At 38.2% G+C, this 23,749-nt stretch overlaps 1 protein-coding gene and 1 pseudogene across 3 annotated transcripts in view; one reads left to right on the forward strand and one right to left on the reverse strand.

The window, feature by feature from the left end:
* FBN2 (fibrillin 2) overlaps window positions 1-23,749 on the forward strand; it is a 183,141-nt gene that overhangs the window by 47,537 nt on the left and 111,855 nt on the right. For 2 of the 3 annotated variants that reach the window (XM_040541320.1, XM_040541318.1), the window contains exons 7-11: window positions 5,773-5,898; window positions 14,826-14,951; window positions 20,439-20,591; window positions 21,340-21,573; window positions 23,080-23,217. In XM_040541320.1, coding sequence (XP_040397254.1) covers window positions 5,773-5,898; window positions 14,826-14,951; window positions 20,439-20,591; window positions 21,340-21,573; window positions 23,080-23,217 — 777 coding nt within the window. The remainder of the gene's footprint in view (window positions 1-5,772; window positions 5,899-14,825; window positions 14,952-20,438; window positions 20,592-21,339; window positions 21,574-23,079; window positions 23,218-23,749) is intronic. The other variant, XM_040541319.1, reaches the window with a different exon arrangement.
* On the reverse strand, window positions 16,562-16,715 carry LOC121062397 (annotated as a pseudogene).

The raw sequence follows: 23,749 nt of genomic DNA on the forward strand, positions 1-23,749 counted from the left end.
CATAACAATGTCATAAACAGAAACAGTGTACTGAAGGCGTGCATGTTGGTTGCACTCTCAAACTCCATTGTGTGATGAAAATATTGGCCAGATATAATGAACTCTTAAAACTTCTTGGCCAAACTGAGCCTGGCATAGCTTCTGGGACTTCATTTAAATTATGTGAGAGATCAGTAGAGGTCTTTAGCACCCCTGCCCACAATACTGTGTTTTATTTTTCTGCCAGTTTATTGCATGCGGCAAATATTTTTAAGTTACGCAGTTAACATCATTGCTGAATTCCACCGGGAAGCACAAAAGCACTGTAGTAGTCTACTTTATGTGATAGATGAACAAAGTAAGTTTTAAAAGCCATCATTTTTGCTACATTTTTGGCATGTTACTTCTATATAGGAAGATCCGATTGTATTTATGTCAGCAGGAGTTAGTACATGATGTTACAAGATGGTGGTAAGGCATAGATGATTAAAAGTTAGAATTTCTCGGTGGGAGAGGAGAGACAAAAAAAATCTTTGTTCCACAAAATCATTACGTTGTCTTTCAAGCTTCTCTTTCAAATTCTGACTCCTGGTAATCCCTGCTGACCTAAGTTCTATGTTTGCAGGCTGGTAGTATGTTGTATACTCCATCCTGAATTATCATTCCATACTACTGCAGGAAGGGACTGGACATAGAACTTGCCATTGTAGAGAGTGTTTACTTTCCAAACTCCTTGTTACGGTGTGTAGTCTCTAGAAATAAGCTACAAGGTTTTGCTACAGTTATTTAAGAAAATTTTAAAGGGAACCTGGACAGGAAGACAGAGAATTTAATCCAAGTAGGAGAAAGCGTGGTAGATCTGAGAGCTATGCATAAGTGGAAGTCTCAATAGTGATAACAGGTATGGCTATGCAGAGCTAAATTGTGACAAAGAAAATAAAGGGATCAAAATGGAGCAAATGTGAAGTATTAGCAATTCAGGAAATAATTGTTCTCTGCTATCTGTGGAGGCATCATTTAGTTAAATATAGCCTAATATGAGCTAAATGTGAGCCAGCAATGTGCATTTGCAGCCCAGAAAGCCAACTGTATCTTGGGCTGCATCAAAAGCATGGCCAGCAAGGCGAGGGAGCTGATTCTCTCCCTCTACTCTGCTCTCGTGAGACCCCACCTGGAGCACTGCGTTCAGCTCTGGAGCCCCCAGCACAAGAATGACATGGGCCTATTAGAACAAGACCAGAGGAGGGCCACAAAAATGATCAGAGTGCTGGAGCACCTCTCCTACAAAGACAGGCTGAGGGAGTTGGGGTTGTTCAGCCTGGAGAAGAGAAGGCTCCTGTCAGACTTTATAGCAGCCTTCCAGTACCTAAAGGGGGCCTATGGGAAAACTGGGGGGGGACTCTTTGTCAGAGGGTGTGGACAAGGGGTAATGGCTTTAAACTAAAAGAGGGTAGATTTAGATTAGAAACAAGGAGGAAATTCTTTACATTGAGAGTGGTTAGGCACTGCAACACGTTGCTCAGAGTTGTGGATACCCCATTATTGAAAATGTTTAAGGCCAGGTTGGAAGGAGCTTTGAGGAACCTGGTCTAGTGGGTGGGAGTTGTCCCTGCCCATGGCATGGGGAGTTGGAACTGGATGATCTTTAAGATCCCTTCCAACCCAAACCATTCTATGATTCTATTCGGTGATTCTCTGATTCTAAATAGAAAGGTTAAATGAGAGTGGTAATAAATGTTTTCTCCATGGTTTTAGAAACAAACATACAGATCTGACTAATGTTATGTCACCTTTTTAATGTTCTGCTAACATCAGATTTGCAGAGACATTCATTAAAGGAACACAGCCCCCCTCATTATTTAGTAAAACTGTACCTTCAACATATACCAGTTGGACCAGACCGACTCAGTCAATAGTTCAAATGTTTGGCTTTTTTGAAGTGGATGCTCACATCAGCTGGTAGCCCAGCCTGAGCTGGGTGAGAGCTAATGAGTGATTTGAAATCGGTATTACCTGCAAGCCTTAGTATTGGAAAATATATCATAATTGTGGTATGCATTAATTATCATTCTGACAAGATTTGACTAGTTAATATGAAGTTGTTCCTATTCTTCACAGGATGTGCATGTTGCTATCTTACTGTATCTTAAGCTCTTTAGGTGGAAAAAACAGGTGAAAAGTTGGGTGATAAAGCAGCCTTCCTTTGTAGTCAGTTCACTTCATCTCTGTCTTACCCATACATAAGTTAGTATGTAAGTCTTCCTGACTGAATAAGGCGTTTCCAGACTGATTATGTTTGCTTAGTAATGTGCTTGTAGAGAACATTATGGTAATATTATTACCATAAACAGCTAATAGGAAATTAAAGAAGCAAAACAAAACAAAACAAAAAGTTTTTTTGTTTTTGTTTTGTTTTGTTTTTTCAGCTGTTTCCGTTTAGCCATTGCTTAAAAATTGGGAATTCAGGCAAGAGGAACTCTAACTTGAAATGCTTTATTGCCACTGCTACATGGCCTTAGGAACAGCATAATGGCAGAATTCCTGTCTTAGACATTTTCTCAGTTCCTCCCTGCATTCCTCAACTGTCCATTTCTGAGCTACACCATTTGCCTTCTGACAGTTAATTTTTTATATTATTATTATTATTTGCATTAAAGAGAGAAAAACAGTCCATGGCTGAATAGCTTTTGAAAATACAAAGGTTCTTCTTTCTGTTAGCGTTGCTGGTGTTGTTAAGTATATATAATAATTATACGATATAATATGAAAAAGAATCAATCCTGTAGCAGTAATACAGTGTACTGAATGTTACAGGCACTGGCGTAGTACAAAAGTGAGAAGGTAGTTAAATTCCAAGTTTGCAGTCAAGAATGACAGATGGTAATTTTTAGATAACTTAGTGTTTGGAATTAATGTGTCAGATTTACTGATGATATTAACAGTGTCAGCCAGGATCCCATCCTACCGTCATGAAAATTAGTATTAGAAAAAAAATTAAATAAGCTTGGTATTACTTCTGTTGTGTTTTCAAATTTGTGGTATTTCTGGTAATTAGAATGTTGTAGAAGAACTTGTAGAAGAAGTTTTCCAACATACTGACAATTATTTTGCTTTTTGGTTCCCACATGCAAAATTCATTGCACAAAATCTCCCCATACATATTTATAGGTAAAAATCAAGAGAAAATTCATAGTTGGGTAATTATTATTACTCCTATCTTAAATAAGATGCACTCCCTCCTGAAGTACGGTATAAAAACTGAGAGGATTTATATTTCCTGAGCATTTTTGTTAGTTTTCTGAGTAGCAGTCCACTCATAAGGAAGGGAAGCTGAATTTGTCTGTGTACATGTTTACAGGTAGTTGTGCAAATCCTGCAGGCAGTTACTATTTACTGAGGAAACTTTCTGCAAAAATAAAGAACCTTTTTTCACTTGCCAGGCATTGTCAAGCCTATGAACACATGGAAATGTTCTGCCTAATCTGTAGCATCTTGAACTTCTGTGCACAGAAGACTGCACTTAAATAAAACTTAAAATAGTTAACAAATAAGCAATTCACAAATTAAGATTGATATTAGCACAGAAAGGTGAAATAGCTGATGTGATTCAAGATTTGCAGGATCTCACTATACACAATGAGACATTTGTGTTTTCATCACTGGACAAGCATTACACTGTGTTACATAGTTGGGACTGGCTTTTCAGACTTCAGCAGAACTTGATGTTTCTTTGTTCTTTTAACACTGTACGGTTAATACTGAAAGAAATAAATGGGATCACTAAATCTTAAAATTTTCTATTTAAGGCTTCAGTGATACCTTTTCTGGAAATTATTTATTTCCTGCTGTTACTGCCATTAATTTATTATTACTTGACATCTTCGACTTACAAAACTGTGAAAGATAAACAGTGGTTATTTTTAACCACTGATCTGCTGACATGGTTGGATTAATTTAAATAAACATTAATAAATGACAGAAGGCACTGGCGTACCCTGTGTTTTGAATGCATTTTGAGGCTCAAAGGTCAAAAGGCAAACACCATATTAGTTTAACTCAGAACAGAGCTACTGGGTGGGCTGGGTGTGATTAAATGATGAAACTGATATTCTGTCTAGATGTTGCTAAATCACGTTCAGATTCATTACTGTACTTCAGAGCAGAAAAGTTTGCTTTCTGGGTAAACGAGATTGCACCAAGCATTAGTTACTTAAAAGAAAAATGTTTCCAAAAAGTTCATGCCTCCAGTATAGTCCTTAATCTATTTACAGTCTCTGTTGTGTTGGGACTCTGTACTGTGCTAACTATATCAGCACCAACTGAGGAACAAAATGCAAACTTTTTCAGCAAATGTACCTAAAAACAAGTCCAGTTGTTTAAAAAAAAATAAAATGTTGCCTTCTTTCTTGAGTATGTGTGATTATATCTGCTTGAATGAAAAAGCAAGGGAATGGACTGGGCAACTGAAGGCTATATCTATAGCACAAACTCCAGGAGTAATAAAAACAGGGGAAGTGCTATACTCTAATAATTTAGGTGTAATTTCAGCATCTCCTGAGGTCTTCCAGATAATGAACGTCCTCTGAAACAGAGAACTGCATTCTGCTATCAATACGTTTCTGTGGAGAACTAGAAATATGAGTTGATTTTTACATCTTCTGTGAGATGGCAAACAGTTTAACAAGGAAGATTACCTAAAATCTTTTTCACAAAAGAGTTTCTGCAAGTTTTGGAACAAAACTTCCAAGCCTTCTCTCCTCTATGAATATTTGGATGCATGTGAAATTTTGCTGTGAGGGAATTAGTTCAATTGATTAATTCTGAATTCTGATAGCATGGCTTAATGAAATTTTTAAATAGCTAGAGCTACTGAGAAGCTAAATTTTCACATATCTATCAAGCATTAGTCTGGAGCCAGTTCTGCCTTTCTTTGAATACAAAGAGCTTCACTGTCTTTTAGCACTGGTTATTTCATAGAGGCCTCAGGCCTCTGTGATCTTCCATATTATTTTCACAGCCCATTAGCACTTATACAAAGATTCTTAGGATAGTTTTGTATAAAACAAACTTACAGAAATGTAGAATGTTTTATATATAAACAAATGAAGAGTGGAGAAGAAATACAATTTGAATGGGAAACAGCACATACTGAAATACAACAGGAAAATACTGAAAGTAAGCTGTAAAGCCAAAATGGCAAATACATTTTCTAAGAGCATTAATTTACTGTTGAAAATTCAGCCTAAAGAAATCTATGAAATTCTAGCCTTAGTTATTACTTCAGTAAATGAAGTCTGTGCAGATCATTTGCAGTACAACTTGTCCTGGTTGAGTAGCATCTATTTTGTATTGACATCAATAGTTTGATTTCTGTCCATAAAATGGATGTCCTGCAAGAATTATCATATCTAGTAAAAGTGGGGAGTGGGGTAGTCCAGGTGTACAGGTAGGGGTCCTTTAAAACTAAGAAGCTGTTTTTTGTAATGACCAATGCAAGCAACAATCTGAGGGCATGGGATACCAACAGTATGTTGTATATATTTAAAAGCTGTGTGAGTCATAAGTCAATATATGGAAAATTTTGAGTTTATATGGAATCAAAAACAACATGCATGAAGGTCATGATCATGTTACTGCTGTTACTGCCTTATTCTGTAGTGGTGCTGAAGTGGAGAAATATGCTGGGCTTTGTTGTGGTTATTTTTACAAATAATTTCAAAGATGACTGCCTATATGCAAGAGCCATGATGGATTTTTGTATGTTATTTCAAATAATCTTTTTTGTGTTTGTAGATGTTGATGAATGTCAAGCTATCCCTGGAGTCTGCCAAGGAGGAAACTGCATTAACACAGTAGGTTCCTATGAGTGCAAGTGTCCTGCTGGTCACAGGCAGAATGAGGCAACTCAAAAATGTGATGGTAAGTGATGTTGTCAGACAACAAACCTAAAAAGTGATTAAATAAAGCATTAGAACTGTTTGGTAATGAAAGAAAAGGTAATGAATAGTTGCAGTGTCTGATCTGAACAGACATAACAGCATTGTATAGTGCCTTGTGTTTTTTCTTGTGTCACAATATTGTCTTCCTATTTTCCTATTCATGTTTTGCATTAGACATTTTTTGTGTCTGATTTGTGGGTAAAGATGGCATTCAACTTGTTTCAAAATGTTAAAGTATTGATAAAGAATGAGTCTATGAGCTCTGTATTACAGTAACTGGGTTATTAGGATTTTGTTTGTTTTCTCAAGAATGTCCATATGTTCTAGCACAGGTAGGTATCGTCAGCCTACTGACTATGGTATGAAAAGTAAATGTGATAATGGCTGTAAGAAATTTCTCCTGTGTATAGTCTGTGTTGAAGAGCCTAGTTAAGTAAAAAAATACATAGGAGATGTCTTTCTTTGGAGACAAAAAAATCAAATAGACCTTGTTTACTCAGTAAATATACTGGTATAATTAAGAGCTGAAATTCTGTGTAGTTTAAAATAGTGTAATAGAAAATATCTGAATATTTGTGGGTTTGATGAAGACTTCTCTGAAAAACTACAACTCTGTCCCAAACAATGGGTAAAGATACCGTCATATTTAAGTTACATAGATAAGACAACTGGTTGTTCAGTGCTTTGGTTTGTGGTTAGGCAGCAATTCAGATATGTTACTAGATTACATTATACATCTATTCAGTTACAAACACACACATGTTTTTTACCCTATTCTTGAAATCACCTGAGTTTTCTGTAGTTTTGCCTGCACTACAGAATTTACAGAAATACTAATACCATAGGTTTGAAAATCGAATTTTCTATGTGAAATGAACCAGATTGCATCCGGTGTTGTTGCAAGTAATACTGAAGAGTAGATAAAACAAATATCCACAGTTATTTTCTCTGATTCTGTCCTTAGCTCACCTTTCTATCATTTTCCGTCCTTTGATATTGGCCAGTTTCAACTGCTGCTCTGTGCACAATAATATTCCTGTCATTAGTTATTTTAGGGAAGCCTGGGTATATCTTCTCAAACCCTGCAAGAAACAGTTAGCAGTAGAGCTTCAGCCAGAGAAACAGAACTGTGAAGGCTTTTCTTGCCATAATTGAGGAGAAATAGAAGCCACCTGTGTATATGCCATGCATGTACACATCTATATATATCTAGCTGTATGCAAGAGTGTGCCAGTTGTGCACAGAGGCTTAGGGCTCTACAGGGAGCATAAAGATACACAGTAAAAGCAGGTCAATATGAACCGTGTTGGAAGCAAGGGAGTTTTGCTAGAACATTGGGAAAAAGACTGTCTCCATGCCTTTGCTACTGCTAATCCCCCAGTTGCTGTTGCATTTGCCTGAAGCTGGATCACTGACTCTTAAAACTTATAACTTCCTTTTTGTTTCCTTACTGGGTAGTAGCGGCAGCAGTAGAGGCTACCATTTTTGTGTCTTCTTGTCACTTGCCTTTCTACCCATAACATTTCTAACTCCAGAAGAAATTCTGGTAAATTATAAAAGAAAACAGAAAACTGTGATTAGCACTCATATATGATAATTGGGAACCAGATTAGGAAAGGGAAAGAACCACTCCCTTTGAGGAACTGTTGCCTGTTGTTCAGCTGGAGAGACTCTTCTCTAGTGCAGTTAACTGAGAGGTGGTTTGCGTTGTCTTGCTCCAGCTTCGCTAATCAGGGCAGGGCTGCTTTAAAACCTGTTGCATATCAATATGTGAAAGAAGTCTGTCAGGGATGGAGCTGAAGTAGATCAACTTCTCTTAGCAAATTCTTTGTTTCAGGGTAGGTTGTCAAAGGCTATAAGTTTTTCTTTTAAGTCAATGTATCCATTACTCAGAATGTTGTCGAATGATGGTATTTAAAAGTAAGCATTAGTATTAGATGAATCAAAACACAAAGTATGATGATGAAGATGTGTGGTAATAATCCAACATTTGTTTCTATTACTTTTTTTTCTGATAATGGATATTAATCATTTGGAAAGACAAATTGGCAGCTATCATTAACAGTTACATGCAACTTAGTTTTTGACTTGAAAAAATAAGCCTGGCATTTTATATCAAGTCAGACATGGTGCTGTACTGATGTTGATATATGACTTGCACACCAGAGCTAATTATTTGCTGAATGAAACAGGAGAGGTGGTTACACAGGACAGTTATAACTTGCCTCAGTTATTAACAGCAAGACTGGCCTTCAGGTCTGAGAAACCAGGGGGAAAGGCTGGAGCAAGGAACGTGTACCCTTGGTAGAAAAGGGTCAGGATGGGGAAAACATAAGCAAACTGAACCATTCATAAGGCCATGGGCTCTGTTGGGATGCACCTACAAGAGCTGAGGGAGCTGGCACATGTCATTGTGAGGACCCTCTCTATAATCTTTGGTCAATCATGGCAACTGGGGGAAGGACCTGAAGACTGGAGGAAAGCAAATGTCACTCCTATGTTCAAGAAGGCCAAGAAGGAGGACCTGGGGAACTACAGGCCAGTCAGCCACACCTCGATCCCTGAAAAGGTGACAAAGCAGCTACTCCTGGAAACCATTTCCAGGCACATGAAGGAGAAGAAAATCGTCAGGACTCACAGATTCACCAAAGGGAAGTCATGCTTGACCAACCTGCTAAGCTTCTCTAAGGAAAAGACGAGCCTGATGGACGAGGAGGGAGCAGTGGATATTGTCTACCTGGACTGCAGAAAGGCCTTTGGGGCCTAAGATGATGGGGTAGAGTGCACCCTCAGTAAATTCACAGAGGACATGAAACTGGAGGGAGTACCTGATTAGACAGAGCGTCATGCTGCTGACCAGAGGGACCTTGACAGGATGGAGAAATGGGCTGACGAGAATCTCATGAAGTTCAAGAACTTCATGAAAGTTCAAAGCTCTGAACCTGACTGGGGCGAACAACCCCAGACATCAGTGCATGCTGGGGACCACCCAGCTGGGCAGCAGCTCTGCAGAAAAGGCTCCCGGGTTCCTGGTAGACACCAAGTTGAACATGACCTAGCAATGCGCCTTTGCCACTAACAAGGCTAGTGGTATTCTTGGCTACTGTACACAAAGTATTGTCAGCAGGTTGAGGGGGATGATCCTTCCTTTCTACTCAGCATTGGTAAGGCCACACCTGGAGTACTGCATCCAGTTCTGGGTTTCCCAGTACAGGGAAGACAGACATACCAGAAAGAGTCCAATGGAGGGCTACCAAGATGATCAAGAGACTGGAGCACCTATTCTGTGGGGGGCGGCTGGGAGAGCCTGAACTGTACGGCCTAGAGAAGAGAGGACACAGCAGGGATCTTATCAATGTGTATAAAACCTACCTAGAGGATGGTGCAAAGAGGATGGAGCCAGGCTCTTTTCAGTGGCATCCAGTGCCAGGACAAGAGGTAGTGGACACTAGTTGTAACACAGGAGGTTCTGTCTAAACATCAGGAAGCCTTCTTTACCGTGTAGGTGATGGAGTACTGGAATAGGTTGCCCAGAGAGATTGTGGAGTCTGCTTCCTTGGAGATCTTCAAAAGCTGCCTGCACATGGACCTGGGCAACCTTCATTAGGTGTCCTTGCTTGAGCAGTGGGATTGGACCAGATGGCCTCCGGAGGTCCATTCCAAACTCAATCATTCTGTGTATTTTGTGAATTTGTATCTGACCAGCTCAGAGCACAGGCACAGTAAATGACTATTTCAACCGACCTTAAATCTAACTGACATGATGTATTTTGTTAGTGTCTTAATGATATCATTAGCTCCTAAGCAATGTGCTTCTGCAAGAATGGTTACACAGCAGTTAGCAAGTAAATGAACATCTACTCTTTTCAATTTTCTTTGCATAATGGTCTGTTTTTACCATCACTTTTATGTTATATGGGACATTAAATAAGTCTAGGTATGGTGATTTTGAAAAACTCTAGCAGTACAATTTTCTTTCAGTAGAATTTAAGCTTAAATTTACTGAGTATCAAAACATAAACTACCTAAAATTCAGAAACATTTGCTTGTAATCATACCACCAAATATATACAACTATCAGAAAAAGAAATGCGAGTGTTGAATGTTTTCCAAAGTGCAAGTGTGATGTCTCACTCAGAAGAGTGGATTTGAAAATTCTAGAACTATAATCAACTTATCATTTCGAAGTTGAAGGAAAGACAGCTGTAATTACTAAACAAATGTATAGTGTATTTGATTGTGTAGGCAATTTATAGTTTAGAAATGTGTGTTTTGTTGTTGTTACTGATCTTAGATGCATGCTTTCAGTTGCAAAGCTTTTCACTGGAAAGCTTTTATTCAAAGTGGTATTCTCTGACTTACAGCTGTTTATTTTGGCAGCACTCTTTCAGCTTGAGAATGTTTAGAACTTTTTGTAGTATTGAATGCAATGATTACACTGATGTTAGAGAGTACTTTCGGCTTTTTTTGATGAATACTTAGTTATTCTTGTTTATTACAAGTGCACTTTTTTTTTTTTTTTTAAATTCTGTCAGCCACAGTATATTTATTGGTATTCCATGAGACTTCTTGATCAGGAGTAGGGAAATTAAAATTATTCCCATGCCAGCTGCTGCAGTGTTAGTACAGACTTTTCTAATATGATAAATATATCATTAGAGCAAAGACAGCATTTAGACATCATTTGGACATCTGATATAATCCCTAGAAGAGCTCCATGTGAAGGACAAGCCATTACCTCCTCTGAGATGAAGTTAATACATCAAATAAATACATTCACAGAGTATAAAAGGCAGGTCATTCATGCTGCTTATCAGATCCAGGCAATATTCTAAAATGGTAACTGTAGTATGATGTGTCAGATGAATCCTAGATTTATTGTGCTAAAAATTCACATCATCAGAATAAATTAGTGTTAAAATAAATCATATGTTCAAGTATGAAAGTATTGAGTATTTTCTGAAGTGTGTAAGTTTCTCTTAAGGTCTGTTGATCTGAAAAACTCACAATCCTTTGTCTGCTTTCAAAGAGAGTCTCAGAATTCAAAAACAGACTGGGAAAAAACTTCCATTACATTGGGTGCAACTAAACCAAACACCCATTTTCTTCACCTGAACCCAAGAACCAGAACACATATTCATCTACCTTCTTTTGCAGCTGCAATATTATGGTGAAGCTATGACACCATTGGAATAACTGTGATGCCATGCTGACCTGTGTGTGTAACTGGAGTTCTGCAATGAAGTGATGTAGTCTCTTTAGGGAAGACGTGAGGAATGGAGGAGGACTGCCTTTCATAAAAGAAGATCTGCTCAAATGTAGAGTTCTTCTATGAAATAGATGTCAGGCTTGTGGGCCAGGATCAAAGGAGAGGCTAGTAAAGGTAACACTGCAGTAGAAGTTATTTTTACAGGCCACCAGGTCAGGATGAGAAAACATACAAAGTCTTCTTTAAGCAGTTCAAGGAAGCCTGTAGATAACAGTTACTGATTCTTCTTGGACAATCCCTGAAATCTGGGGGAATGGCAACACCATGGCACAAAAGCTGTCTAGGAGGTTTCTGGATGGTATCAGGGACAATTTCTACATGCAGATACCTGTTAGGCCTAGCAAGTGAGCAGGTGTGACAGTCTCTTAGATCTGCTACTCCCAAACAGAAAGGAATGTGTTGGGGACATGAAAATCTTATGTCAGCCTTGGAAATGAAGTAGTAGAGTTCAAGATCCTGGGGGGAGTGAGGAAGGAAAGCATCAGAGTACAGATCCTGGACTTAAGGAGAGCAGATTGTGACTTATTCATTGGACTGGTAGTTGTGATCCTGTGTGATCCTGTAGGGAAGCAGCTCTGAAAGGCAAAGGAGCTCAAGAGATCTGGCTGTTCTTTGAGAATAACCTCTGCCAAGCACAAGCATGGTCTGTCCCAATACCCAGGAAAACAAGTAGACTTGTCAAGAAAGCAGGCTGGCTAAACAAGGAACTCATTACTATTTTTTAAGAAAATACATAAATCTAGGGTTTTTGGTTATTTTTTCCAGCTGTTTTGGAGAAGCAGACTTTTTAGCCTTGTTTGGTCTATGTCACCAGATGCTGGTATGTCCTAGTATTCTGGATGACAGCGTACACAAATAATTGCATGTATTTTTGTTGGCCGATTGTAGATCTGAACTCTGTATATGTTGTTTCTGTCTGGCATTTGGTGAAGTGCTTTGCTGACAAAAGTAGGACTTGCTCATTGATATGTGTCCTTCCTTATGAAAGTGGTAATTAATGCATTCTTTTGCATTCTACTTCTTTAACCCATCTAAAGCTCTGCTTAATAGTTAAAAATACTATTCAGCAGTTCTCCCTGATAGTATGCACAGGAAAAGGTGAATGCATTTTTAACATGTATCTGCATAAAGGTTTGTGATGCCTATGGGACTACGCAGGGTAGAAGTGAAACATCACCTGCAGTCTGAAATATTTGCTGTGTTTGTTGCCTATCTGATGTGATGTTTCAGTTTGTGTGTTTATACAGAAGGTAGTGTTATTCTTTAAAAGGCTTACAGGTTGTGAAGGACATTTGCTGCATGAAAGATCCCAACAAGGCATCCAACTGGTTTTGGTTCTGTTTTGATTTACACACGTGATTTCATTTCATTGGATGAAATCATATGGTAAGCAGCTCACCACATTATATATATTGTCTTCAACAATAGTAAATTAATGCAAGATTTCAGAGATTTCCTGGGGAATTGTTTGGTTTTGACTTAACACCAACATTTCAAATTCTGGAATCTCTATATTGATTAACTATGAAGTCCTGAGTAAAAACATTATTTCTTAAAATTATTTTTATTTAGGAGAAATCGCACTGTCTTTTCTACCTACTTGAACAGATGTCTCAAATATGGGGAATAGTTGTTATCATTTCATAACTATTTCAAAGTAAAGTTTAAACTTTTTGTGTCCTCTGAAATGCTTAAATAGCCTTGTTAAAAAGACAAAATTTTTGCTTCTTTTAATTGTACTTCATAGTGTGAAACAAAAAACAAGGGTTACAAGATGTATGTGTGGATTAAAGTAGTTTGAAGCAATGTTACTTGTGAGGTGAATTGTCTTTTCTACAGTGACACTCAAAAAGACGTCACTAGGGACAGGCAGGGTGCTTTGTTCACTTTTACAAAGAACAGTTCTCCCATTCTTAGTGTTCTTGTGCAAAACTTAATTTTCCTTTGCGGTACTTGAATGTCCACTGTAGATTCATATCTAAAAAGAGTTCTTTATGTGTGGAACTTCCCACAGTGGGGAGTTACCTTTTTAATATAGAACCTGTGCGTACCAGATCTTTTGGGCACACTTTGTTTTCTTTGAGTTTTCAGTGTGGAGAATGTACTGGGGGAGGAGGCACAGTATTCATCACATAAAAGCATCCTAAGAAATAACAGTGGATAAAGTTTCTTCCTCAAGTTGTCATTAATCTCAAGGCAATTTCTAGAGTGGCAGTGTCAAGGAAAATGATGATCTTTATAAAAGTGCCAAGACTTCTTGCTGAGAATGTGAAGAATCAGTGTCATCAGAAGATAATTTCTGCCATTTGCTCTTTCTGATGCTTCTCCAGAATTATTTGACATGAGACAGTCTGGGTTCAAGAGTCTGATCTTTTTATTTATTGATTTAACTCTGTTTCACAGTATGAAAGAGTCATAAATCAATACTGCACCCAGAAGTTTACAAACAAGTTAAGCCACAGTATTGTATTAATACTGTGTATTGTATTAATGACTACCCTTGGTATTAAGCCAATGAAAACTTGTGGTATCTTATCATTTCAACTGGAAACCATAACTCATCTCAAGTTAGTTAGAAAGTTGGCCATTCTTTCCCATGTTTTCTCAGAAGCCTCCTGTGTTAAACCTGGGCCACACCACATTTTCTGAAAGCCATTTGGAAAGCTAATGGACAGAAGTCACTTAAAGCCAAAATCAGGTTGCTAAACAGGCCCTAAAAAAATCCAATATCTAAAGATTTTCACAGTGGCAGAATGAATTGGTTACTTACAACAGCTCATTTGTATAAATGGTCATGACACAGTCTTTACCATCATGCTGTTTTCCTCACTTGTATTTCTTCCATCCCAGTTTGCCCTGCTGTGCTTCACTTTCTCTAACAGTACAGTCAGATTGCTTCCTCTGTTGCTTCTCATTGCCTTAGCACCTTCTTTTGCTTTGTGCTGGGACACCCCTCTGTGCTCTTAGTCCTGGTGCTGTGTGCCCTAGAGCCCTTAGTTATTTGCAGTAGCTCATTCATCAGCTTGATGACATCTCAATTTCCATGTAGTTACATGCACTATTTGTCAGTGTTTAGATGAGACCACTGTTTTTAGTTAACGGAAATGTTTGAATGGATTAAAAATATCTGAAAAAAATGAAAATGTGACATTTGGTCTATACTGAAGAGCCTAGCCAAAATTCTTCCTTATAGCTGAAGTACTAGAAGAAGGCCAGAAAGCTGTTAGATCTGATGAGCAATATTTTTGTGGTCACAGAAGCCCAGAGCTGTCATGCTTGGCTGCCGTACCATCTTCATTCATTCAGCTCAGAAGCCAGGTGTGTGGTTTTGTGTTGCCTTGTAGCTGCTGCATTTTTCCTAGAGATGGCATTCAGTATGTGTCATTTAGTGGAAGTCCCAGTCTACCTCTCTGGGACTTGAAGGGGTGTATACTTGGAACCTGTAAGAAAGGCCTGCATTAGATGGCAAACAAAACAATTTGCAAATGCACCCTTCACAGCAGCTTGCAACTAGCAGCATATTATTAAATCTGAGCTAAATAACAATTTCACTTCAGAGAAGCTATCTTTCCTTCTCTTTTACAACAATATGTGCAAATGTTTTGCTCATCATCCTATGTATTTTCCTTTTTGAATAGATATTGATGAATGCAGCATCATCCCAGGAATCTGTGAAGATGGCGAATGTTCTAACACAGTGGGAAGTTATTTCTGCATCTGCCCCCGGGGATATGTCACATCTATGGATGGCTCCCGCTGTATAGGTAGGTGTTCCATCCTGTAGGCTTGAAGAGCTCTTAAGGTTATTGAGGCAATTTATACACAGCAGCAGGACTTCAAGGGGAGAATGCTAGATGGTTGGGACAGGACCTTGATATATGCTCTCACTAGTTATCACTCTGATCCAACAACTTAAAATTGCTAACATCTTCCTTCTCTCATGGTTGCCACTGCAGCAATCTTTATCTAGAATGTAGATCTCTCTATGTCAGCTGTGCTGTAGGCTGAGAACTCCTGCCAGAGATCTGGATTTTTTTAGGGGAAAAAAAGGAATGAATATCTCTCTGTTGGCAAACATAAGAAATGTTAATTGTATTTCTTCTTAAATCTGCATCTGATGAAACCAAAGGCTAAGCTTACTTCAGCTCTAAAGGAGCAAACATTTATTTTAATACCAAGTAAACTGGGTATTTCAAGTTCCATCTCACATAGGTTAATTTAGCCATTAGAAATCACTATCAGGCATTAAATAAAATGTGCTGAGTTGACACTAATTTGGCCATAACAGGTAATATAACAAACCAAATATTAAGTTTCAGTAGGTTGAACGTTTTAAAGGGCAATTTATTTAAAAACTGTTTCTATATTTAAAAAAAAAAAAAAAAAAAAAAAAAAAAACTTCTATATATATATCACAGAATCATCTAGGTTGGAAGAGACCTCAAAGATCATCTAGTCCAACCTCTGACCTAACACTAACAAGTCCTCCGCTAAACCATATCACTAAGCTCTACATCTAAATGTCTTTTAAAGACCTGCAGGGATGGTGACACAACCACTTCCCTGGGCAGCTTGTTCCAATCCCTAACAATCCTTTCAGTAAAGAAGTTCTTCCTAATATCCAACCTAACCCTCCCCTGGCGCAGCTTTAGCCCATTCCCCCTCGTCCTGTCACCAGGCACGTGGGAGAATAGACCAAACCCCTACCTCGCTACAGCCTCCTTTAAGGTACCTGTAGAGTGCGATAAGGTCACCCCTGAGCCTCCTCTTCTCCAGGCTGAACAATCCCAGCTCCCTCAGCCGCTCCTCGTAAGACTTGTTCTGCAGACCCCTCACCAGCTTTGTTGCCCTTCTCTGGACTCGCTCAAGCACCTCCATGTCCTTCTTGTAGCGAGGGGCCCAAAACTGAACACAGTACTCGAGGTGCGGCCTCACCAGAGCCGAGTACAGGGGGAAAATCACTTCCCTAGCCCTGCTGGCCACACTGTTTCTTATGCAAGCCAGGATGCTGTTGGCCTTCTTGGCCACCTGAGCACCCTGCTGGCTCATATTCAGCTGACTATCAACCAATGCTCCCAGGTCCTTCTCTGCCAGGCAGCTTTCTAACAACTCACCTCCCATCTTGTAGCGCTGCTTGGGGTTGTTACGCCCCAGGTGCAGGACCCAGCACTTGGCCTTGTTGAACTTCATACAGTTGACCTCAGCCCATCGGTCCAGCCTATCCAGATCCTCCTGCAGAGCCTTCCTACCCTCAAGCAGATTGACACATGCACCTAACTTGGTGTTGTCTGCAAACTTACTGAAAGTGCACTTGATTCAGATCACTGATAAAGATGTTAAAGAGAACTGGCCCTAGTACTGAGCCCTGAAAAAACAGGGGAGAGCACGAACGCAGTCCCTCACTGCCACAAATTATGCAGTCGAGTTTCCAGCATTTGGGTAAATCGCAGGGTTCAGCACACCCGGAGTGCAGGGGATGAGCCTCGCCCTGGGAAAACCACCTGCCTGATCATGGTGTGTGTTAATTTATATCATGGATCTTCTCATTAGGTTTCTTTTGTACGGCTGCAGATGTGCCAAATATATGGTATAAACCATACTGATGAATTAACTGAAAATACTGGTTATGACAATAGTGTCATTTCTAGCTCTCAAGTGGGTTTTCTTATTTCAGACATCTCAAAGCACTTTGTTCTCATGTTGGGAAAGGGATGGAAATTCTGAAGGGAGTTCCAGATTACAGATACATGGAGTACACCAGCAGAAACACAAGACTTGCAGGAGATTTCACATTAATAATTTTTTGCACAGTGTAGTCTGTTATTATTACCGGGTTCATCTGGGGAGTTCCAAGCTTTAAATATATTGTGTCTGGTCCCAGGAATAGTGACAGCCTGTGATTTCCAAGATGATCAAAATTTTGATGGATTTTAGCATGTTTTTACAATACAGTTTCTAAAGTCAGCTCCCAAAACCAATTGCACACAAAATTGTTTGCCCTAATCTGCTAAGAGAGGCCCTTATGTTACAGTCTTTCCCTTAAATTAACTTTTGTCTGGATGTTCTTGTGTTCTCAGGGTTTACAGTATTAGAAAAAATAGTGCTTAGGAGAAAAGTGAAGAATGTAATCATTATAAACACATACTTCTTTATTTTTCTCACTTTAAGATAAATATTTACTTTTCACCAAAATATCAGTTATTTTAATTCATACCATGTCTTTCCAAATTAATAGAGTTTTTATCCCAGTCAGTGTTCAGAGGTGTGACAATGAAAGACCTAGGATGTATCATTGAAAGAACTAGGATATATAATAAATACTGACATATTTATTTAATTTTCACATGGGGATACTGAAAATACAGTAATATGTTCAGTCTACCTTTAGCACATACATGGTTCTTCCAATTGAAACTAATTATAGTTGAAGAAATATTCAAAGGGAAATAAAAGTTCTCAAAATTGTTTCTGGCTTAATATAATCTGAACTTTAATTCAAGAAAAGAGGAGTAGCCGTCGTAACAAATCCTATCTTAGCTGTGAAAATTACCAAGTAATCATGTTAATTGTTTTACTGTCTCTGTGGATAATGTTAGACATTTAAAGCACTTAGTAAATCTCATACTAACACTGAAAATGCTATGCTACAGTTAGATTGTTAGAAGACTGGATGGCCTTTATTTTGTCAGATATATCTACACCAAGGGAAAAAAAATGGTTAAATCAATTTACTGAGATTGCAGTTGTTACATTGTCTCAGTTTTTGTCACAGTGGGCTTTTCATTTTTTTGTATCTAGCTTCTATTTGTATTGCTTTGTATCCTTTGTATCAGCCGTCTTTCCTGTTAGCTCAGCAGAATTTAGATCTCAAGAGCTTTGTTAATATGCTGAGGATATGACTTGAGCTAAGCCCCGGGACCTGTCTGCTACATAGTTGCTTATATGTGCAGGAGATGGGTAAATGTTTTTGCTCCAGCTATGTCTTTGGGGAAGGTATCTGGAATGAAAGAAGCTTGTAGCTACTGCAGAAGGACTGTGGACCTGCCTTCCACGAGGTTGGGATGGTTGCTGCACTGACAAAGCTGAGTGCTGTTCCAGCAGCCACACTGAGCACTGTGGCATCTCTATGACCAGATGCATCATAATGTGTTATGGTTAAAAGTATGTGAATGAATAAACTTGCTGAAAGAAGAAGCTGGAAATGGAATTTTTGTTGTCTTCACATGCCCCAGACCCTCTGCCACACATATTTTACAGTGCCAGGCTATTTACTTCACACTCAAGAGTGTATTTCTGTGAAATATATTGGCTTTTTCTTTTTTAAAGCTGAACATATTAAACCTAGTTTTTGGAGAGGGGCCTGTGATTTCAAAAATACTAGTCCTTAAGATTTACATTTTTGACCTTAGCAATTGTTTGTCTATATTTTATGTAGATTTAGGTCATATTTCAGCGTTTCTTATCTTCTGCCTCATGCATCCTGTGTTGTTTTGTTGCTTGTGTTAATTTTAGAAAAGACTTGGTTAAAAATGGACAGCTTACTTTTGTTCCTCTTGCATGTTTTTTATCTTCAAATATTGTTAAATTCACTGAAATGACTCATGGGAAAAGATGCTGTTCAGAAAGTTTTTTTTTTTTTTTTAAATAGAGCATGATAACTAGCATGAGGCTACACTGACAGATATTTTGCAGAAAATAATTTCTTGGGTTTGGTTGTTTTATTGTCTTCTTTTTAAAACTTATGTACAGTTAAATATACATATAACTGTATATATCTGGCTTTTATACCTAGTTGATTCTGTTAAGCTGTTCAAAGTCTGCAGTTTTTTGAAGTTAAGAAAGAAAAACAGACTTGGTTTGTCTTTTCCAGTGTCTAGTTCTGGAATCTAATGTAGCCATTCTGGGTTATATTGAAGCTATATTATGAGCAAAAGATAACAAAATTGATCTATCCAGTGTTGTTCCTTTAAATAAATTAGCAGCAATTTGTCATAGTCCAGTGACTAATAAGATTTTCTTCAAGTCTTGTTTAGTGCATGCAAATAAATGTACTAATTGTTTTACTCTGATCACATTGAAATGTTAATTTTTCTCCCATTTTTGTTTGTTAGCATAGAAGGCTGTGACATACAGTATTTAGTTGCTGATTATTTATTTTTTGATTTTTTATTTTTTTTTTATTGTTAATAGAATCATAGAATGGTTTGGGTTGGAAGGGACCTTAAAGATCATCTAATTCCAACCCCCCAGGTTGCTCAAAGCTGCATCCAACCTGGCCTTGAACACTTCCAGGGACGGGGCATCCACAGCTTCCCTGGGCAACCTGTTCCAGTGCCACACCACCCTCTGAGTAAAGAATTTCTTCCTTATATGTGGTTGGCTTAGCCTTGTTCTTATACAAGCTGAATGTTAGTGATGCTGTTAGGAGGCACTACCCATAGTGATGAAGCACAGATGTGATTGAGACTACAGTAAGAATCACAGAATGGTTGAGGTGGGAAGGGACCTCTGGAGGCCATCTGGTCCAATCCCCCTGCTTAAGCACCTAGAGCAGCGTGTCCAGGACCATGTGCAGGCAGCTTTTGAAGATCTCCACAGCCTCACTGGGCAACCTGTGCCAGTGTATTGTCACCTGCACAGTAAAAACATATTTTCTGATGTTCAGGAGGAACCTCCTGTGTTCCAATTTGTTGCTATAGCTTCTTGTCCTGTCCAGGAGAAGAAAAGGAGAAAGGCAAGTAAAGGAGAATGGATAATTGGTCAAGGCCATTTTCTCCCGTGTTCAGGGGATTCAATAGTTGGGCAGATTTTGAAGTGGCTCTATTCTTTCTTCTACGTACTCATTGAACACAGTCTGAAATAGTTTGAGTAGTATCTATGGCATTTTTATTCTGTCCAATATTTCTGTACTGGTTGTTGACAAAGCCACTAGAGAAAATACGCCTAGTCCATTCCACAAAGTCGTCTGTGAAAGAAGTAGAGAGCTTGTCAAGACTGGAAGAAAAGATGAGTTTGATAACTAGATGTTGGATTAATGCAAGACTCATGTCAATGAATGTATGTAACCTTGCAGTAAACCAAATGTGGAATAGGTTGGTGCTAATCACCTCAGATAATTGTTGGGTGTGTTTTGTTTTGATTTTTAAATACAACTCTTTAAACATTTTAGTACTTACATGAATTGAATAAGGGAAAGTAGTTTTGGGAGTTCATGTTACTATTTTTGGTTTTCTTTCTAAATTAAATTTCAGATCAGAGGGCAAGTACATGTTTCTCCAGCTTAGTGAATGGCCGCTGTGCACAGGAACTTCCTGGTAGGTTCACCAAAATGCAGTGCTGCTGTGAATCTGGCCGGTGCTGGGCTATTGGATCTGTTCCAGAGATGTGTCCTGTTAGAGGATCTGGTGAGTGGCTTGGTGGTTTTTTTGTTTGTTTTTTTCTTCTCTTTCTTGCTCTCCTAGTGGGCTGGAGATCACTGGAATATTTTAAACTACTTTAAAATGTAGGTTAAAAGGAGAAAGAAAGTCAAGATTTAGATTGTTATTCATTCTAGTGTTTTTAATACTGATGTTTCCATCTGTGAACCATTTTTTTTCTGGTCCATTATTGTTTGGGACTAGTTTCTTTAATGTCCTTTTATTGACATTGGGCGTAGTTCTCGGGAAATAGGGAAGATTTTGTGGTAAAGCTCGAAGCGGAAATGACTCTGAGGGTCCATAGTTCATTTCAATTTAAAGAAACAGCTGCTCTCCCTTTCCATTAAATTTCATGTTACTTTGAACTAGAAATGCATCAGCATTTCATTTATTCTTTCAACTCTGTGCTCACAGAGAGCTATTCCACATCCCATGTGAAATGTGTTTTATCTGTATCAAGATCTCTGAGAAATCAGGGAGTTAATGCTGTTGGAAACACAAGTGGTTTTGACATATAGCTGTAAATTAAAATACTTCCTTTTATTATTCTTAGTGTCCTTCCTTAAATAACACCTGTCACAATTGTGGAATCCCCTTGAGATTAGGTGTGGGAGAGAGAACACATGACATGAAAGAAATGAGGAACCAGTGTTCTGGTTTTTGTAGCATCTTCCTTAGAAGCTGGCTTTGAAGGGTTGATTTACTTCATGCTTCTTTTTGTGTTCCTGTTCAACAGATGAACACCGCAGACTTTGTGTGGATGGCACTTCCGCTGGAGGTGGTTCCAGGGGTGGTGGCACAGGAGGAAATGGATTCCTTCCCAGTGGCAATGGCAATGGCTACAGCCCAGGAGGAGCAGGATTCATTCCCATCCCTGGAAGCAATGGTTTCTCCCCAAGCGTAGGTGGAGCAGGGGTAGGGACAGGTGGTCAGAGTCCCACTGGAAATGGCCCAATAATTACAGGGTTAAGTAAGTATTTGCATTCTTATGACTTGTTAATCTCTTTTGATTCCTTCTATTTTTATTTTTTTCATTTTTTTCTGCTTTGTTTTTATTCTGAAAATGATACTGTATTCTTAACACATGTTCTAAGATGCCTTTGCATATAAATGCATATAGGAGACTTCAGCTGATACATCAGACTTTGGGAGCACCTTTTTTAGCAGGAGTTCAGATGAATGGATTTTTTTTCTTCATTTCTGTTATAGATTTCTTAAGCCTGTAGCTTTAGTATCAACAATTAAGTATAATGAAAAGATTTGTTTATTTTGTTTATTTATTAATATCTCTCCCTGCCACTGTGTGTGTTTTCATTCCTTTCCCTTATCAGCCAAAGGCCAGTCTACCTATTCATTTTCTGACTTAGACTCTTAATAGAGTACCCTTCCTATCTTACTGTATGTCTTCATTTCATTCACATGATTAATCTTACTACCTGTTGGTTCTATAGGAAAGAATTTCTTACCAGGAGAAGTTTCCCAGCATGTACTTTACACTTACTTCCAAGACTTGGACAGACTAGCACAGAAGACTAAAAATTCTGTCTGTATTGTCACCGTGTGTGTGCAATTTTTGTATATGGGGGAGGTGTACATGTGTATATGTATCGTATTTGTGTACTTTAGTCCATTTTTATTATTTATTTTTTATTATCTCTTACTGCCTTTAATTCACTTTTCCTCTCCACCTTGCACAACTGTGGTGACTGATGTTCTTCAGAGAACTAGTCCCAGCAAGTTATTTTGGAATTATTTTAAGTGCTTATACAGTAGTTACAGCTAACAATAGAGAAAAAAGCTAATGAAGAATCATTGAATATCCTAAATTGGAACAGACCCCTTAGGATCATTAAGTCCAAATCCTGGCTCCACACAAGACCACCCTAAAATCAGACCCTATGTCTGAGAGCGTTGTCCAAGCGCTTATTGAACTTCGTCCAGCTCGGTGCCGTGACCTCTTCCCTGGGGCGCCTGTTCTAGTGCCTGACCACCCTCTCAGAAGGGTGAAGAAGACAAGACTTCAATGATTTTTATTGATCTTCCTGCCTTTGGCACTTTTAAGTTTGGTGTTTATAACAGTAGCCCGATAAGAAAGAGCTTTATGTTCAGCTACCATGTATTACCTGTATGTGAGTTTATGTACTGGTAATATATATCTCACACATTGGCTTCCCACTTTACCACATATGTTTGAATTTTTCACTTGTGCTGTGCCGGCTGATCTGTCTTGGTCAGCGCTAATAAGACTCTAAATTTCTAACTATTCTCAAAAAAATCACCAACATTTAAAATAAACTGTTCTCTTTCCTTACCTTGCCAAATCTAAAACTTACCCACTCTGCAGGAACACTGCCTTGCTGTAAGCACAAGGTGAAGTCACACATACCTGAAGTTTACTTGTATTTGAAAGTATGAATATCTGTCTTGTGTTCTCTTGTGTTTTTTTTTTTTGTTTGTTTGTTTGTTTTTGTACTAGCAATACTCAATCAGACAATAGACATCTGTAAGCACCATCCCAACCTTTGTTTAAATGGACGTTGTATACCAACCATTTCTAGTTACCGATGTGAGTGCAACATGGGCTATAAACAGGATGCAAATGGGGATTGTATTGGTAAGTGAACATTTCTAAAATCCATTATTCATTTTTAAAATACTAACATTTTTCAGGTTTACTTTTTTTTTTTCAAAAATACCAAACATTTTATCTTTCCTCACGTACGTATTTATTTTTTATTTTAATAATACTGCTCTTGTGAAAGAGAATGCAAGGACTATGTTATTACTTACACTTGAGGAATTTATAGTCTTTATGAGAGTTATCTGCTTCCTAAAAAAAAAATCTTGAATTAAAATTATGAGTATGGAGTATTAATCTATGAGATAGGTATTGTACATTTTTCTGTACACATTGAGCAAGTTAAGTTCTGTTCTTACTTACTCTTTTGTTATGCTCGTGTAGCTCCTTTTCCTTTTTTTTTTTTTTTTTTTTTTCCAGAGGAGTTAATGTTGAGTTATATCCAAGATAACTAAGGGCAGAATTTATGTTTTTAAAGATATGAAATCATTAGTAGAATGGATGATTAAATTTTGATTATAGTTGTATTTCATAAAGTATTGAATGCTAACTTCCCATAAAAAGCACA

This window comes from Cygnus olor, chromosome Z (genome assembly GCF_009769625.2).
Source record: "Cygnus olor isolate bCygOlo1 chromosome Z, bCygOlo1.pri.v2, whole genome shotgun sequence".
Lineage (NCBI taxonomy): Eukaryota > Metazoa > Chordata > Aves > Anseriformes > Anatidae > Cygnus > Cygnus olor.